Genomic DNA, 18,567 nt, shown 5'->3' with positions numbered 1-18,567 from the left:
AGTTGTCTAAAAGCCAAGGTTTGGTCTCTTCTCCCTCAGGCTGAGGTTGTCCCAATTTCTTCAGATGGTTCCATCTCTATCAAGGGTATCACCAAGTCACATTTTGCTGCAGGCAGTTTGCTATTTTCCAGCATGTTGCCAACAAACCTACTGGAGCTGTAGGACTGCAAGTGCTTCTAGTCTGAAAAATGGTGAGCACTGCTACCAGAAATATTGTGAAAATTCATAAACAGCTACTCAGATATTTTAATAGCTCTGGCATGAGATTCAGATACCAGCCATAAATGTCCATTTTATTTTATCACACTACTGATTAATTCTAACACTTCCCATCTCTGTGCATCTTCTTTAAAAGCGGCCCACTGATAAAACACAGCCCTTAAAATAAACTTCAGTTTATTTTTCAACAGCTGTCCAAAATCCACATTGAAAATGCTTTGCTATGCTGTATCTAATTGAAGACCAGATGCCGTTGAACTGAAGTCATCAATACCCCATACAAGTTAAGGCATCTGCTTGCACAAAACAACTCGCTTTTTTTGGCTCTTTACCCTCCAGCTCTTTGGACCAGGACCAGACCTCATCTCAATGTAAGGTGCATTACAAGCATAGGTAGTTGTAAAAAGAAATATTCATTGCCATTCTTCTCGTGACAGAGAGGATAAATTGTAAATTTTTTATTGCAAAATATTAAAATAAATTACATTTTACAAAGACTTAGCAAATATTTACATACAGTGTGATTCCAGTGACAATCAGCAACAAAGAACAGACAGACAGGCATATTATGGAGTGATGTCAGATCTGCACGAATGTCAAAAGCCGTATGAAAGACAAGCTAATTTTTAAAAGCTAAATCCATCACAAATGGAATGAATCCCACGAGGCACAAAAATGACATGTCTACAAAGTTCTTTTGTTTAGTCAACAGACATATTGCTTTTTGCTCTCCTTGTCTGTCTCTACCGACTCTCCCAGATCAACTGGAGGAAAAATAAAATCTTCGCATATACAGCTGTGTCACCATGGATCTGTTATCGGTCTGGTTTTAATTCTGCATGCAGTGTGACATCCATTGCCAGCAACAGACTCACGAAGCATTAGTTCAGAAAAATCTAACACTCCGATTTTGTATTTCCTCAGTGACTTCGTACCAGTGTTATCAGATGTGTCAGGCTGCCTGATGCGAGACAGGTATCCGAACGTGATGCCCTTCTGGTAAAAACAGGCTTCAACAGCGCAATGCAACCAATACAACCCAAGAAGCATCCCAACGATGTCATGAAGAATGGGGTCGCAGTCTTACAGTACTTAAAAGGCCTTTTGTAGGAACAGACTTCCATGGTCACATTTCAGGATTTAATTTTTTAAAAAAGAATAAAACTGAAAGTACTGGCTCATCTTGGCAAAATTAGTAAGTGAACCCATCCTTCACGTGATGTGAGTAGAAATAAAATCAACTTATAGGCATCAGCTAGAAAGAAGAGTTTTCACTGCTATTCCATCCCTCCTTATACATGCTACTAAGCTTTTTTCCTTCTTTAAAAATACCCCTTTCCTCTCTTTCCAGGAAGAGATCAGCCTCACCTATAAAACCAATTCCACAGCTTTAAGAAAACTATTAACATTATTAGTTAGCCAAATGAAATCAACTGACATCCAAAGAAAATGTTTCCAAATTGACCAAATAACTGAAATAACTACAAGACACAACCAGGTAGCACTGGGGAATTCACTCAGAGACACTTTTGGAGCTGAATAGAACAAAATCCAGCTTGATACCCCTCTAAGTCACTACATGTAAATCTGAAGGCAGAAAGACGTTAGTTTAGATCTCCCAGGCAGCTTCTTTTCTCAAGACACGGAAGACAGGCGGGCAAAAAGCTGTCTTGTTCAGCACTTCTGAGATGGCACCATAATTTTAAAAACCCTGGGAATGGTTCAGCTTTTTGGAAAGAGCCACTATGAAAGCTATGCACCAAGTAAACCCCTCCAAAACTCTGAAACGTTTAGGGCTTAACAAGACCAATTCTGTTGGCCCCTGTGTAAAGAGGAATTTTTTCCCAGTGTTAAGATTACATTAAGGCACATGGTAGGATATCTTGAGAACAGTTTTGTGAGGTGTGATCATGTTTCCCTGAAAAACTGGGAATATTGTACTTTGTTTTAATAAATTTAAGCTATTACTTTAAATCCCATGATACTTATTATGCAGACTTATAGTCTATGCTGACTACACTGGGAAAGGCCAGAGAGCCACATCTAGCTTGATAATATGAAACAGATCCCATCTATTCTCAGCTCTGGCATACAAGTGCACTTTGCTACGCAGAACAGAGTCTGGGTTCCAGTGTGCAACATCCCCTCCCAATCACAGCAGCCCAGCCAAGTGTCTGGGTTGTATTATTTCAGTATTAAAGAGAATTTTTTCTTTCTTTTTTTCTTGTTTTTTAAAATGAAAATTGGACTATGCTCTTCCGCTTCACGCACTTGCTGAAAGTATTTTCTCTCCTCATTGTCCTGTAGCTTTCTAACTGTTATTAAAACTTTGATCTTTGCATCAATAATGGAAGACAAGTTGGAGGACAACAAAAGCTAAATGGAGTGCTTTCTCACTTTCTTTTAAGTTAATGGGGACTTTTTTTAAACAAGAAATATTAAAAAGAAAAAAAGGCTAAACTGACAACAAAAACATCCTGCGCATATGCACATACTCCTACCTAACATTTCTTACAGTTATAAAGTACAGCTGTCAACCACAACTCTTCAGATACAAAAACCTGAATGGCTTGGAGTAATTTTATGAGTGGGAATTAAGGTATCTTACTAGAAGTAAATAAGAATCATCTTGATATGGCCTCTCCCTCTTTCCTGTCAGATACAAGTCAAATTCGTCCAGCCACCCCTGCTCCAAATAGCTTCAATAGAATAAAATTTGATTACAAATGAGAATCTCTTCAACAATACTACCATAAATTGCAAATTAAATACAAATCAAATTATGTTGACTCCACAGTTGTTTAGTATAACAGAGGTGGACACAAGTTGGCCACAGTTTGGCCACCGTGTTTACATTCTATTTGAAAAAATGTCATATGTGGAAAATTCCAGGAAAGAAACAGAATAGTAAAGACAGTCCCTTGTTTCACAGTAGGTAACTTCAAAACTTCCCAGGCTATCCAACCAGGGTGCCAGCTTCCCATATATCCTCCTTCTTCTGTAAAACAGGCCAGAAACTGAAGCTGCAGCCAATATTTGTAGTTATCAGAAATAGCCAGTATTTTAAGATTAGCATTGCAAGGTTCCATAAGGTCTTCTTACAGAGCTAGTGAGTCTGCCAGCATTACACTGAAAACATGACTGAGAAAACCTTTAACTGTTCACTGAACTTTGGAAACTTTCAGACATACTGTAATGGCTTAAATACTCTAAAACCAAACAGATCAGCAGAATCTGACATGTTAAAAGGTTTAAAGGTCTTGGCTATCTTCTGTTCCAAGTATATTGGATAAAACTGAAATCAGTATCTTTTGGCAGCATATAATCAAGAGCCTCATTTGAAAGAGTTGTCAGGATTAATGCATAGATATAGAAAAAGAAAGGGGAAAAAAAAAAAAAAAGGTGAAACTTCTTTGTAGCCAAAACAATTTGGGCATACATGTTATGAACAGACATGCTTCCTTCTAGTGAATAGATCATCTCCAAGTCAAAAGATAATACTTTTAGAAGCTTAGAGCCGAAGTTCCTTCTAAAAAAAAGTGCCTTATGGCTTGAAGTCACTTGATCACATCTCAATTTGCCCAAGGTTTGATACTGCCCAACCTTCTATCAAGTGGGACAGAATAACCATTGTATATGCCCATAGGTCAAACTAGAAAACAACAAAAAAATTATACAAAGCGTAATCAACTGTTTCAAAAATCATCTCCCATTCAAGTCATGTCTGAAGTACCAAGGCAGGGAGGAACATCAAACAACAATACTGACTTAACACACTGCCCATAGCAGCAGCAGTGCTACAGGTCCCTTCTGACAGGCATTAGGGCATTTGGAGAATATCTGTGCTTCCCAAGGTGATTTTTTTTCCTAAGAAGAACAGTGTCAGTAAAACTTCACCTATAAACAGATACTGTATAAGGTTCATTCAAGTATTTCCGTCAGGAAATGGACAGTGGAAGGACACTTTCAACACTAAAAAAGTTAATTGCATCCTGTTTGTGCTCATACATGCTTAGATCAATAACTCTTCCAGTCACTTTACTCTTTGACAGTTCTGGGGCTGATGTGCAGCTCAACAGCCCAACTGGCGAGCCTCAACCCAGATGATTCTTCCTTGTTAGAGGGTTCCTTCTCAATCCATTCCTTTGGAACTCTTAATTTTAATATTTTAATTATGGAATTAGAATTCACTATAATTTGACAAGCACTGACATATTCTACAGAGATGTTTCAGAAGCTTCCTTCTCAGTCCACCAGCACACCTCAGCCCCGATCTGTGTGTCCTGGCATTCCATCCAAAGTTTCTCATTAAGTACAGCGTGCTAGCGCCATATTTTTGACAGTAACAACTTAACAATGGGCAACCCCCCTTGATTACATTTGTGATAAAAGCAGGATTCAAATCCAGGTTTTCAGAGGTGAAAGCCTAATGGAGTAACCGAACACATTTGATGCCCAAAACAGTCTTGCAACAGTATAGTTACACTCCCAAACTATTTCCTCAATGAAATGTATGAACTCAGAGCAGATCCAGTGTATTAACTAGTCTTTTCTATTTTGTTCAAGAACCATAAAATCTAAAGAAGGAGTGCGACTCCAAATTCAACTGTTATTTTACAAGTCTTTCAGAAAAGCAAAGCTGACGGGCTCAGAAGCCAACTTAGGATGGCAAAAGGAGGCTGGTTCTTAGTTTGGGACTTGCTTTTGTTTTCAAAGAGACAGGAGAAGCTGCAAACATTCTTTTCTCCTTGCTCTATGTTCAATATGCACTGACCACTTTCAGAAAACCATTGTCCAGCACGCCTCACGTGGCAGCCTTCACATTGCTTACTGTATTATATTCATTCATCAGTTGTTCATAAGGCACAGAAAGTTCTAGCTCATTATTGGTAAAGGTAGATTCATCGGAGGATGGGAATTTAACCAGTTTTTTGGCAGTTTCAGATTCTTCTGCAAGATTATCATCCATAGAGGATTTTGACGTTTCCTCATCATCTGAGGCATCTTCCTCTTCATCCTCATCTTCATTTACAAATGTTATATTGGCATTCTCAAATATTAAGGGTCGATAGTCTCTGGAATCCCACACTTCACCTTCTTCTTCACTGATCCTGTCCAGCTGGTTCACGAACATGGTTCCTTCCAGAGGGCTGTCTCCAATACGCTTGTCATGGAGGGGTCTCAGTACGTGACCGTTTTGAATGTCCAGAGAAGCCTCATCATACTCAAATGACTCTGTCTTTGTGTAAGTCACCTGAACATCTATACTGGCATTCATCTGTTTGGCATTTTCCACTATAATCATTTTGTCATTGCTTGTCTTCAGGGCCTTCTTCCCAATTTGCTTTATCAGGTCATTGTAGGTCTCCTCCTTCTTTGAAAGAAAGCTGAAAATGTTGACATCCTTTGAGGTACCCATTTGAAGGGGTTTTTTAGACCGAGGATGATTGTCAAATGACTCTTTTCTTTTTTTCCTCCGTTTCTTGATTGCTTTGTGGACTTCCACAAACATACTGACCTTCCAGTTAACAAAGAGTGAGAGCCAAGCTAGTCCCAGATAGATCCATAACTCCACAAAATATCTGTAAAGCACATGATAGTCTGCATCTGGATTTACACCTACAGGAAATTAAAAACAAAAACATTACTGAAAGAAGACTCACAGCTGATTAACCTTTGAAGTTACGACCCTGAGAATTGCCCTCTTCCTCACTAAAAGAGCCTTGTCAGAACACTGGTCAGAGAGGCAGCGAGTGGGGAAACAAAAGAAAAAGTTGAGCCCACATCTTCCACTTCTTGGCCACAAGAATTTTGACCACTGGACTAACATAATAAAAATGAAGCATATTTATCCTCTCCCTATAAGATACAAAAGTGAACATTTTCCTGTTTGAAAATGACAAGTCTTCTTCCCGCCACTGAAGTATGTATATATAGGTACCTTCCTTGAGGAAAAAAAAAAAATTTACGAGAACCGATGCGGTGAATAAAGTGGTGGATGTTAGAGAAAGAAGAGGCTTAGGAAGGAGAGAGGAATATGCTCAGCATTCCCCATTGACTAGTTCTAGGCAGGTGTAGAAAGCATTGTCCAATGCCTACACATCCTGCTAAATATACTGGATCCCATTCAAATGTGCACAACTACCATGCTGGGCAGGGTAGCTCCGTGCCTGAAATACAGACCTGGAGCACCAGAAAGACTTAGAAACTCTAGAACTTGGCTGCAAAATCAACCCAATCAGCCTTAGATGTCTACACCAACGCTGAAGAGACAGATCTAGCCCACTGGATCAGTACCTAGCCTTAATGGAATGTTCTATCCTGCAAAGTGTGCTGGAAAAGCTTAGAAAACGTATTTTCAAATTAAGAGTTTGGAAGTAGAATTGCCACACTACGCATGTAATGAAACAATACATAAAACACAATTACTGACCCGCAACAAAATCTCCAAATCCTATGGTGGTGATAGTGATGAAGGAAAAATAGAGGCCTTCAATGTAATTCCATCCTTCAGTCACCATGAAGACAAAGGGAGGAATAACCAGATGGACCAAGACACCCCAAACAATGAAAATAGCCGTGCATGTAATTTGGGCTTTCCTCTGTGAAGAAAAAAGAAAAAGTTAGGGAAAGATATCAAATTTTTTTCTCCACTCATAGCAACAATAATCATCTGCCAGCATCAGATATTTCAGTTTTGTGCTAAAAATTTAGCTATCATAATTACAAGTCACTAAAAGTGACTGAAGTAAACACACTGTCTTTTTTCCTTTAGGCAGAACTCCCTAACCTTACAACTATTTGCTCAAAAAGGATTATTTCCTCAGTTTTCCTTCACACTCTTTGAATAGTTTAAGGAGTCCCTGGTGTTTTATAAATTGGAATGGGATATGGACATAGCACTCTAGTCTAAAAAGCCATCAGTACCTCTAACTTTCCTTTTACTCATTTAAATACAGAAGATCAGAAGTGTTTTAAAATGTTTCTCTCCTATTTGTGACTCCTTGCCTTTGCCACCCATGCAACTTTTGTACAAATCTGCACATACACATGTATCTCACTATTATTTTCTGTACTTTCTTCTTAGATGCAAAACCAATAAAGTTCTTGCTCTCTTTCTGAAACCAGGACCTAAAGCAGCCTCAGTGTCCTCCAGGCACTATGTCTCTGCACTGCCTCTCATCTTTGTGCAGAGTTAGAACTGAGAATTCACTTGCAGTGGGGAAGGGAGGGAGAAGGAGAAAGAAACCCAAACAAACCATCACCAAAAAAGTAACAAAATGCCACGAACCAAAATCCACAAGCCAGTAACTCAGAACAAAATATTATTTTGCAGTAGGTTCACTGCACAGCGGGAAATAATCATACTAGCACACAGCCAGGTGGGAGCCAAGCAGGACAGTGTATTTTCTTTTCTGTGCCTGAGGAGTTTGAATGAAACATCTGTGAAATGAAGCCTCAAGCACATTTATCCTAAAGTTCTTTAACATAAGAAGCAGTACCAAAGGTTTTTATGAGATCTTATTTTGCTAAACTTCTTGCAGAACTAACACATCAGATGCCATCCGTTTTTCAGTTGTTTCAATGCAACACCATTTGGGAAAATTCGTATTTGTGCAAGTGTTCATTTGCTGTGAGATAAACAGGCAAGTGAAGAAGTGTAAGCTTAATTCATGCATCAAAACTACACAGTTCCAGGGTAAACAAGTAAAGGCTTACCAGGCTTACTCCTCTTTTTGTCAGAAACTGGCCCAGCCTCTTGGCACGCCCTCCAAAGAACTTCCCCAGAGCACTGATCCACGTCAAGCAGAGAGGGACTCCAAAAAGCCCATAAAATATGCAGAAGAGACGCCCAGCATGTGTCTTTGGGGAAACATTTCCATAACCTGAAAGAGATTAAGTATGTCCTCCTTCTGTTCTTGTTGAAGAGAATTCAAGGCAATTCTACCTGTGCACAAAACAACACTAGTAGGAATCCACTGTGTCGGGCACTCCTTACTTCACCATCTAAAAGGAATTTACTTTACTCCAGCTGCTCATCTTCTGAATCTGGATGCCTTCCAATTCTACTCTAGCAAACACGCAAAAACCTCACACTTTAGCGTTCTCTAGATTTCGTGCATCTTTTTCTGGACAAGATAAGGGTGAATATAAAATAAAACTCATCGCAAAACTTCTAATATGGTGTCTTAAGCAGCACTGTTGAAACTCGACTGATTCAATTTTACAGACAAAAACTCAAACTTCATTCAGAAGCTAGCTCCCAGGTGAAAGATCCACTATATGCATTTACCTTGTGACCTGGTACCTTTGCAGGGTAAGAGCTTGTGAGTTAAGTGCAAGGCAAATAAGAGCAAGGTATTTCAAATTAATTTAGTTCTTTTAGATCACAGAACCCAACAGGACATTACAGATTCAGGCTCTAAAATGTGCAGCCTATTTTCTGAACTTCTGACAGAGTTTTCTTGTTTAGGTGTGTTATTGACGTCAACATTTTCGTAAGTTATATTATGAGCTGGGTATTGTGAATTTTAAATAATAAAGGAAACCACAATACTGCATATGGCATATCTACATTCAGTCCTCTCTGGTTATTTTCCATTCCTTTTATTTTTTTTTCCAGTTGTAGGTTCAACAAGTGTGTAACAACACCATGTAGCAAAGAATTTTCTATAAAAGCAGAAGGCAAATTATGCTGAGATCTGAAAATCCATATATCATAGGAGGAAGAAGTCTTCCAGTGCAGAGGGTCTTACAAGCACAAATTAGTAGTAATATTTAAAAAGCAACCATTGTTCTGCTTCACCCTTTTTTAAGACATAGCTAAAAAGTCTAGTTAGCTCTGCAAGGCAGGAACGCTGCTAATTTAGTAGTAGCTCAGGAGGACGCGTGTGTGTAACACAGCAATACAAAAACCTTATATGCACTTGCTTTGGGTATTAGTTTAATGGAATGCTTAGTTATGTTTGTGTTTTGGAATTTTATGATTTGGAAATTTAAGTGCATGGATCAGTGGAACTGGAATGACACCAGCCAACCCTAACAGCACCTTTAATCCATTACTTACTTGGAAAGGCACACTTTTCTCTTCTGTACATACATGGAGAGAGTGCCAAAACCCTCAATTTTTTCCTCTATGAATCTGCAGGTGAGCACATACTTTAGGCAGCTCCAGCCAAGGGGACTTTATTTGGTGGCTACCTTGACACAGAAATGGGAGAGTACAAACACACTAGAGCCTGCAGAAAACTACAGCTAGGAAGGTTGACACAGTAAATATTTACCAATTGTAGTGATCACAGTAGCAGCAAAGATCACAGCGTTCGGCCAATTCCAGTTGTTGAAAGTATTGTTCCCAGTGATGGCAACCCCCTGTCCAGCAGCTTCTGACACAATCTGTAAGGAAAAAATAACAATCTTGTAAAATCCTGGCAGCCTAAAAAAGAAATTTATCTGTCCCTCTCAGGTTTTCCCTCTTAGATCATACTTTCAAAATAATCTCTGAGTGTTTTGTGAAGGCTGGCCTAGTATATTCACCAACAATAATTTTATGAAATACTAAAAACTTGCATCCAGAAGAAAAATTAATGCAGGTGCTCTGACATTTCAATAGGGAATTTTTAATTAGATAAACTTTTACTTGACTTACAAATTTATACCAAATGGATCTTTTCCAGAAAGCAAATAACACTCCTTCAGACTAAACCAATACTTAACCTCCAGTGCAGATTGTGAATTTGGTTTAATATTAAGGACATCTTCAGAGCTACTATCCATTTCAAAACACTGTTACGTGCCACAGCTTGCCTTAGGTATTAATGTCATAGAATCCTTGGCAAAGCTCATTTGATTCATGTTAAGTCACCTGCTGTCTCTACCAAAGTCAAACCATCCACAAGAAAACTGTAAAAAACTGTATTTTTCAAAGACAGAGAAATTAAGATTTATTTTGCTTTTGTTTTTCCCCTACAGCATTTCATGCAACAGGATTCCAATCATTGTCCTTGAATCAGGCCCTTTTCTTCTCTCACGCCGGCATCTGGTATGCCATGATGAATGCAAAGCACTAATTATTATTTAGGGAAGAAAGTGAAAGTTTCAGATCAAACCCATGCATCTTGCTGATTTTGGAGCACATTTCTACTTCTCCAAAGTAAAAGGAAAAAAACCAAACAGATATACTATGTTCTCTCTGGGAAATCTCTAGTTATTTAGTCTTTGCCCTGTCACATCAGTTGAAGCTTTACCAGGTTACTCTGCTTTTTTCCCTTCAGTGTAACACTGAACAAAACTGAGGCTACACCCATACACAGAAAAGGTGACGGTATCTCCAAATGTTGATTTGTAATGTTACCCACTGTCTGCATTTCTCATTCAATAAGTGTTGAATATAGAAACTATCTGCAGCTAAGTATCTAAAAAACTGGAAGCAATATACTTTTTAGAAAAAATAATTTAGAAATAAACATGATAGGTGATGTTTATCTTAAACTGTCAAGAACTTATAAAGGTAACGACAACCAACTATTCCTTCCCCATTACCCCTTTCTTCCTTTCTACTTGATTAAGATCTGATCTTGGACCCAGCAGAGACTCAACACAAAGTTCAATTACTACTGAAAACTACACAAGTTAACACAGGTGTTAATTATTCTTGAGACTTATTACATATCACCACCCTCTTACAGTAATAAAAATGCCCTCAAAGTGAATGCATTGTACATATACAAGATGCAAACAATTTAATTAAAAATGCACTTTCAACACAAAGGCTGTTCCAGAGGATAAAAGGAAAAGCATTGAAAGTGAATGAAGATAAAGATTTAGATTTTTTTTTTTTTTTTCTCCTGGTAAACTCAAAGAGCGTGTAAAACTGGATGCAGTGTCTTTCCATAGCCAACAGGCTCTGGAGAGAAAAAGACAGACTTCTCACCAAGGCACTCCTTTATCATGAGAAAGTGGTGTACAAATGAGAAGTAGCCCTAAAACAGGCAGGTTGAGAGCAGGCAAGTAAAACACACGATGTCACCCCTCTTCCAAAAAAATACATGGACCACAAGAGCTCATCTGAGAAGAAACCAATCAAAGTACAATCACTCATTTCTGCCATGGTCTGCAGAGGAAATTCCTGACAGTCCCAAAGGACATCCAAATCACCTGAAAAACACAATCTGTTATCTATTATTCTTGAAAAGATGCTTTGACTTCTTCCATTGCCTAAATGTTACACTGAGCACCAGTTTTCCAGTCGTTTTCCATTCCATAAGCAGACCTGGATTTATTTCAGTTGTTTCCTCAGCAAGCAAAGTGATCTCCAAGAGACTCAGTGAACTATCCACTCCCACTGTCACAGGGCGTTATCTCATTGTATTAATACACCTTGGCTTGACCTCATGAGCTCAGTTTCCCAGTACATACAATTACGGCAAGACCTGCCAGGATTTGAGGTCTGGAGGTCAAAAGAGGGCCCAGACCAGAGGGGAAGAAGCTGCTGCTGGACTGAGTGGCACACAGCTGCCCCTCGCATCCAGGCAGCCAACATTTTGGGGGAGATGGCAAGCTCTACAAGTTAAATGAACCCTTGGTATAGTGAACCACAGATAATTCTCCAGACACAGCTGACACCCTCTTCCTGTCCCTATTAGCACACAATTATCCATGATCTACACACCAGTCTTTTAAGTTATTTTATGCCTGCAATAAGTCTGAATGCACTATATGCATCCTGGCTGCAGGCACAAAGATGGTCACAAAAAATGCCTAGATAGCTTTGGTGCTATGGGAAATATGTAGCTGCTTTCCAAGCTGCGTAACTTTTGCCCATACTGAAATAATGAAAGATTTTGGCTTAAAACAAACAAACAAAAAAAAGTGTGAGTGAACGCTATACAACTGAACAGCAAACACGATTGTGGTTTTTTTGCTTGGCAAATTTGTTAGGCTCTAGTGTCAGAGATGCTTTTGTTTTCCTATGCTAAGATATAGAATGCCCCAAGTCGGCTGTGCTTGATTTCTTCAACTACAGAAAAGTTCCTCCAAAAAGTCTCTGTATTGTAAAATAGGAGGTAAGGAAGAAGAGGAGGAATGGGATAGATGGCGCAAGTGTTCTTAGCATCTTGAAAGATGTAATTTAAAAATACCTTTTCAAGTATGCCCAAATGCAAAAGCTGAAAATAACTAACTCGTAATTTATACATCACCTTAGGTCTCACCTCAGGACGGCTCATACTGATAAAGGCAGGACTGTATTTTCAGTCAAATGTCTTTTGCCTCACAGAATCAAAGCCTCTCTTCTCCCTCATTCCCTACAACAAAAGTTTTTCACTGAAAGAGTGATAAAGTACTGGAATGGTCTGCCTGGAGAGGTGGTGGAGTCACCATCCCTAGAAGTGTTTAAAAAAAGACTGGATGTGGCACTTGATGTGGCACTTGATGTCATGGTCTAGTTGAGGTATTAGAGATGGGTTGGACTTGATGATCTTGAAGGTCTCTTCCAACCTAAAAATTCTGTGATTCTGTGTGTGAACTCGAGTTCTGCTTCTCAGCAAAGGAAAAAGGGGAAGAAGTTTTAGAGACTCTGGTGTTATTGTTGAAAGTTAAACAGTCTTAAAGCTACTACCTCTTCTCATGACATTAACACAAGTAGAAAAGAGGATGTAATTTGAAAGTAATCAAGCAGACAATATGCTCCATTTGCAAGGTATCTTCCCACTTCCCCACAAACCCTAGCACTGCTCCAATACAGCCTTATGCTTCCTTTGGCTTTGGTGACATTTTTATTAACCCTCTGATGACATGGGGAACTCCATGTTCACCAGATAGCACAAGAAGTAGTTGTTAAATCTCCTCTATCTTCAACTAAGAAGAGGAATTTCTCTCAGATGTTTAGGCAGCTGCCACTGGAATCCCCCCTACATGAGTAAGAGTAGGGCTAAAAACTTCTCAAAACAAATTTAAAAATAGCAAGGCAAAGTCTTGGCCCATACAGGTCACACACCATTACTGATTTTATTCTAAGAGTTAAGGAGTGCAAGAAAATCTTAAGATATTCTAGTAAGGAACAGTTGGGCCTGATGAAAATAAGCAATAAGAAGAAAAAAAAAAAGGACTTCTGGGGTACTTGTGGCCAGATAGACAGAGACACCAGACTGAAGACAATAAACCAGCTATATGTAAACTAGAGCAACATATCCTGCCCAAGAGCCACCCTATTACACAAAGAACAGCCAGCTATCGCTCAGAGCCAGGTCTCTTGAAGAGGCTGAAGCCTCCCATGTTATTCAAAGCATTCCCCGGGGATCTGACATATCGACCTAATGGCAGCTTTAAGGTTCTCCCAGTGGTATGAACAATTGTCTTTTGAAACGCTGTTTTTCCACAAGAAAGGAGACGTAATTGAACTATTAAGCCTGGAATTAGACCCAATGGCTTTCATTCTACTCTCAAGAGCATTACACAGTGTAATGGACAATCACAGCTTGCTACTAGATCCAATAGCTGAATCCATTAAAGCAATAACTGACGCATCCTTTGGGGACTCCTAGGCTTTGTCCTCACTTCTGACTCCAAAAGAACATAGGAGTAATTTCGTTTCTTTCTCAAGTTCTTTTATCAAGGATGTAAGGATTTAGTGCACTGAAAAACACTGAATTTCAAACCTACCAAGTACTTTAGAAACTTTCCTACAAGGAATAAAAGCTTTAACAACAATCTTTTTTCACATTGACAGCTAAATCTTTTATACAATTTGAAAAAGCCAGAAAAGTGCAGCAGTTATCTAATCATGGGTACATAAAATACTGACAACTTAGTCAATCACAACAAAATTGTCCAGGGTAATAAATTTTAAATTTAAACTATCAGATGAACAGTTTTCTGCTGTTCACCTTTAACCAGATTTTAGTTTTAACCAAATTCAGTAGAAGCAGGGCTAAACAGATAGATGAAGTGGTACAACAGCTGTATAAACAAAAAGTCTAAAAGAATTTGTAGTGACTTTAAAGCTGCATAAACAGTTAAAATCCATGCCATGCAATCTGCACACCCTTTTACTTGTCCCACATGGGTTTTACAGTGATTTAGGTTTTCTGGCTCCAGATATAAAGTTACAGTAGCAGTCAGCTGTTTATAATAATCATATTTTTAAATGCAATAAAACATGTTTAATTATTAATGATTATCTTTCCAATAATAAAAAGCATGAGTCACATGTTAAGACTCCCAGGTCAGACATACATTACAAAGTTCTGCTGACCTGGATAATACCATCTCAGGATTAACTACACGTATGTAAAGAGAAAAGAAACCCTCTCAATCATCAACCCTTTTGAAGGAAAAACACCTGTGGGTGGTCACAGCTAGACTGACAGGACAGCTTCCTCAGTCTCACCATGTAGACAAGCAGCACAGTGGCCATGGCCAGAAGTTTCCTGTCCTGTTGGCATATTGCACTTTGATGCCTGCTTGCACATTAAAAGCAGCAGAACCTATTTCACAGGCACAGTCTGAGTTTTCTAAGAACTTTATAGCTAGATCAAGTTGTAGATTCACAGTCAAACATATTATCAAACAGAGTCAAATACATTAATCCTGGCGTACAGCTGTTGTAGCTCAACTACTAAGTAAGTTTGTGTGTTTAGTTGTTAAACAACAAATATATATCTAATGTAATACAAAACACCATAATTTATTTTTCTGAGTTATAGTCACTGGAGAAAGAGAAAACAAACAAATAAGGTAGATATTGAAGGTGAGTGGCTTTCACCCTGCACCCCCGATGTGCCCCCAAGTGAATGGAAAACACTGTCTATCAGAGAAAACATTTTTCTCTCTGGAATAATTTGGCAGCTTGGATTTTGAATAAGAAAGGGGAAAATGAAGCCAACTATGCAACTAATGATTTTACCAATGAATAAAAATCTCTTTCTCCCCAATTACTTTTCATGTCTAGATACATGAGGTGTACACAAGTAATGTTTTATTAAAATGTCCTGTTTGAGTTCTTCGAAGACTTCATGTTAACCTACATTTTTTTCCATCTCTCTTCCCAGCCTCAAAGACAGATGCAGTACTGCTAAGAAAATCTTGCTGTGCCACTCCGCTTACTTTGGTAGCCAGAGACACAACGTGGCAGAGCTGCAGAAAGCTGAGAGAATTCACGTATGGTGAAATTATTTCATCAAGGCAGCAGAAAGATCAGCTATTCCCACATCATCCTTAGAACGGCTGCTATACACGTGTCTGCACACAGGAGTGGAAGCTCATCACTTCTTGGAAAGGAAAAAAAAAATATTTGAGGATTAGAATACAAAAAAACAACACAGCCTAGAACACAAAACAGCAGCATGCTATCTAGACATGCATGTTTCTGCCACCTGGCACCTTTAATAGGTAATCTGCTCAAGGCAAGAGTTCTCAGGAAAGGATGGTAGTAACCATCCTCCCCTTCTGAGCAGCTCAAAGCCACCAGAAAAGCACACAATTGTTGTCCTTGCCATCTTTTTTCACTCTCATCTCTAGTGTAATGACAGACTTACCCTAACTGCTTGCTTAGACTCAAGAGTTCCCAGCTGAATCACACTGGGAATACGACCAGGGCCAGCACACATGGCCAAGAGGACAAGCCTTTGAGGCTGCCTTTGCCACTTGACAGTCTCGGCAGGATTACACGAACCAACAGGACTTAGGATAGCTGACCTCTCATTTCCCTCCCAGCATTATCTGTGTTTGCAGTATGAATTTCATGTTTGTGAGGGCAAGAACCATGCCAGATGTAAAAAGAAGTCTTTTAGCTGAGTCCTGGATTTCCTACTTCTCTTCTGTCGGGAATGGTTTGCGACCTTTTTTGAGAAAGAAAAATAAGACAAATGAACCACATTGTCTCAGTCTGACAGGCAACACCCTTGTGCCTTGCTAACCTGTGAAAGTTTTACTGTCCTTTACTGACCTATGCAGAGAATTGAGCTGGAAGGTGGATGGGGCAAGAGGTGCAGGATATGAGTCAGCAGCACCTGCATTATGGAAGGATGGTGGGAATTAATAAATTCCACATTAAGTGAAGAGGACCTCAGTTGACTACACAACCTGACTCCGGATCAGCTAAGCACAAAGGAGTGAATCCCCAGCTGGTCTATATTAAACTAGGTTCTGCAAGACTCTTGATAATCCTAGAACTTGTGTAGACTGTTTTAACAAACAAAATCCAAGGCAGAAACAGCTTGTTTCTAACAGGACAATGGGGTTGTGGATGGTAGCCACCTACCACAAGGTCAAAGCTGAAACTGAAGGAAAGTAGCAAGTAGTCATTGAGGGAATAATGTTAACTTTCACTTCTAGAAGAACAGAAACTCCAGAAGCTTCATGCTTGATGTTGACAGATGTAAATAACACACATAACCAAAAGAATACATGAAAATTATGCAAAAACCTGGAGAGATCACTATGAGTATACAGGATTCCTTCCCTTGCATCTATTAATTGAAATAGAAAAAAAAAAAAAAAATTAAAACAAGCCCTGGAAAGCAAGTGTTATTTCCCAGATTTACATTCCTATGTAGATCAACTACAAATAGCAGGGGATAAGTTTCCCCCTTGCTGTCATAACCAATCACTTTATAAATGCAGTGCAAGTGCTATTGCAAGTACATACATATTTTGCATTTTTCAATCAACAGTTTAGTCTTAAAATATAGTTCTCTTATCAAAGGACAAGGTTTTGAAAATGCCCAGTAGGGGAAAAAAAATCCTGGCAAAATATGGATTAACATAGCTCAATGGAGGAGCGTTTTCCAACAACAGCAAGATTTAATCCAGAATGAGATTATATTTTCACACTTCTACCAATACAGCAGATAAAATACTATCTTCTCACTTTTACACAAAGAACTCAAAGAAGTATTTTTCTAACTGCTTCAACATGTCAGCGGTTCTTGTTTGTTTGCGTGCTTTTAAAAAGGCAATTACAGAAGTTATTTAAATTTGCTACAAGTGACTTGAAATGATCCACCAGTATCTTACAGCAGACAAAACAGAAAGGTATATGTAGAGTTCAAATGCATTGTATATAACACACTTTAGCCACAAGGTTATATAACAAGATTGAACTTGCTCTGCAGAAAGTTTGGCTAATCTTGTTGATTCTTCATTTACCCAGCCAACTTCTTAGTGTTTTCATTCTGTTCATGCAATAGTGCTTCTCAATGCATAAATTAATTACAGAACCAAGACCTCTATTGCTTTCCCTTCATTATGCTTTACTTTGATCTGTCAGGAACTTGTGCCTCCACCTAGGCAGAACTTTTCTTACCTAATTGAGCCTCCAGCACATGCCACTTCATACAAAGCTGTCCCTACATTCAAGCCTGATATTTAAAGAATGCATGTAAATACATGCCTGGTTTTCACTCTGCATAGTTTTGTGATACAACAGACAGCAAACTAGACATCATTTCTGGCTGTTAGCTTAGAACACAGAACACCCAGAATGTTTCTTGTTCTTGATTTCTTATTTAAGCAGTTTTGTCACAATTCGTTATTGATTCATGTTTAAGTGGGAAAACTCCTGTTCTGAGACTTCAATATAGCTGGCACTTCTTTTCTTTTAAATCCTATTTATTATCTCCATTTAGATGGAGAAAGCACAGAGTGAGATACCTTGTCCTTGACTGAACTTTGAAAGCAGATTCCAGAGAAAGTAATTAAGTACATGCTATGAAGAAAACTGTGGACTAGAGCTCAACATCCTTTTTAATTTACTGATTAACCCGCACAGAAGAGGCTGTCCAGTAAGAACACCAAAGACAAGAAACTAGCAAACAAGATGCTACCAAACTCAGAGAATCACAGGAATGGTCTTTACCAGAGAGAAAATACTGCTGACTGAATAATTGCACCACTGCACTGTAAAGCAGCTCTGTGTACATCCTTCAAAGGGCATAACTGAGTTTGAAGAGGCATTAGAAAACATTCACATCTTAATCCTACACACATATCTTTACACTTGAGAATATTCACTATTTAGTATAATTCTGAGGAAGCTTGTATAAGGTTTATTTAGGTGCTCAGAACTGAGGAAGAACACTGACATACCCCAAAGCAAACTGGAACTGCTCACCATGAGTTCCAAAATCTCTGTGCGAAAGAGTTTGTTGGATATGCCAGTGGATTCCTGTTTGCATCTGAAGTTCTAGCACATCAGCTGTTCTTAAAATTCCCACTAGCCAACCCAGAATCACCTGTAAATACAAAGAGTATTTAAACAACAACATCCTTGCTATGGGTTAGTGAATCTATTGTATTTGTGTGGCCACACTTAGGTAGCTGGGCGCACTACAGGGGTGGCTTCTGTGA

General features: G+C 38.8%; 1 protein-coding gene across 1 annotated transcript in view; it reads right to left on the bottom strand.

The window, feature by feature from the left end:
* Positions 1–662: 662 nt before the first annotated feature.
* The window catches only part of KCNK5 (potassium two pore domain channel subfamily K member 5), a 35,470-nt gene continuing 17,565 nt past the window's right edge, over positions 663–18,567 (bottom strand). Inside the window, exons 2-5 of the mRNA XM_040060006.1 lie at positions 9,504–9,615; positions 7,939–8,105; positions 6,653–6,821; positions 663–5,838 (exon numbers count right to left, since the gene is read on the bottom strand). Of these exons, the coding sequence (XP_039915940.1) occupies positions 5,024–5,838; positions 6,653–6,821; positions 7,939–8,105; positions 9,504–9,615 (1,263 nt within the window). The 3' untranslated portion in view covers positions 663–5,023. The remainder of the gene's footprint in view (positions 5,839–6,652; positions 6,822–7,938; positions 8,106–9,503; positions 9,616–18,567) is intronic.

The sequence above is a fragment of the Hirundo rustica genome, chromosome 3 (assembly GCF_015227805.2).
Source record: "Hirundo rustica isolate bHirRus1 chromosome 3, bHirRus1.pri.v3, whole genome shotgun sequence".
NCBI classification, from domain to species: Eukaryota; Metazoa; Chordata; class Aves; order Passeriformes; family Hirundinidae; genus Hirundo; species Hirundo rustica.
This window is presented reverse-complemented; position numbering and strand designations above follow the sequence as displayed.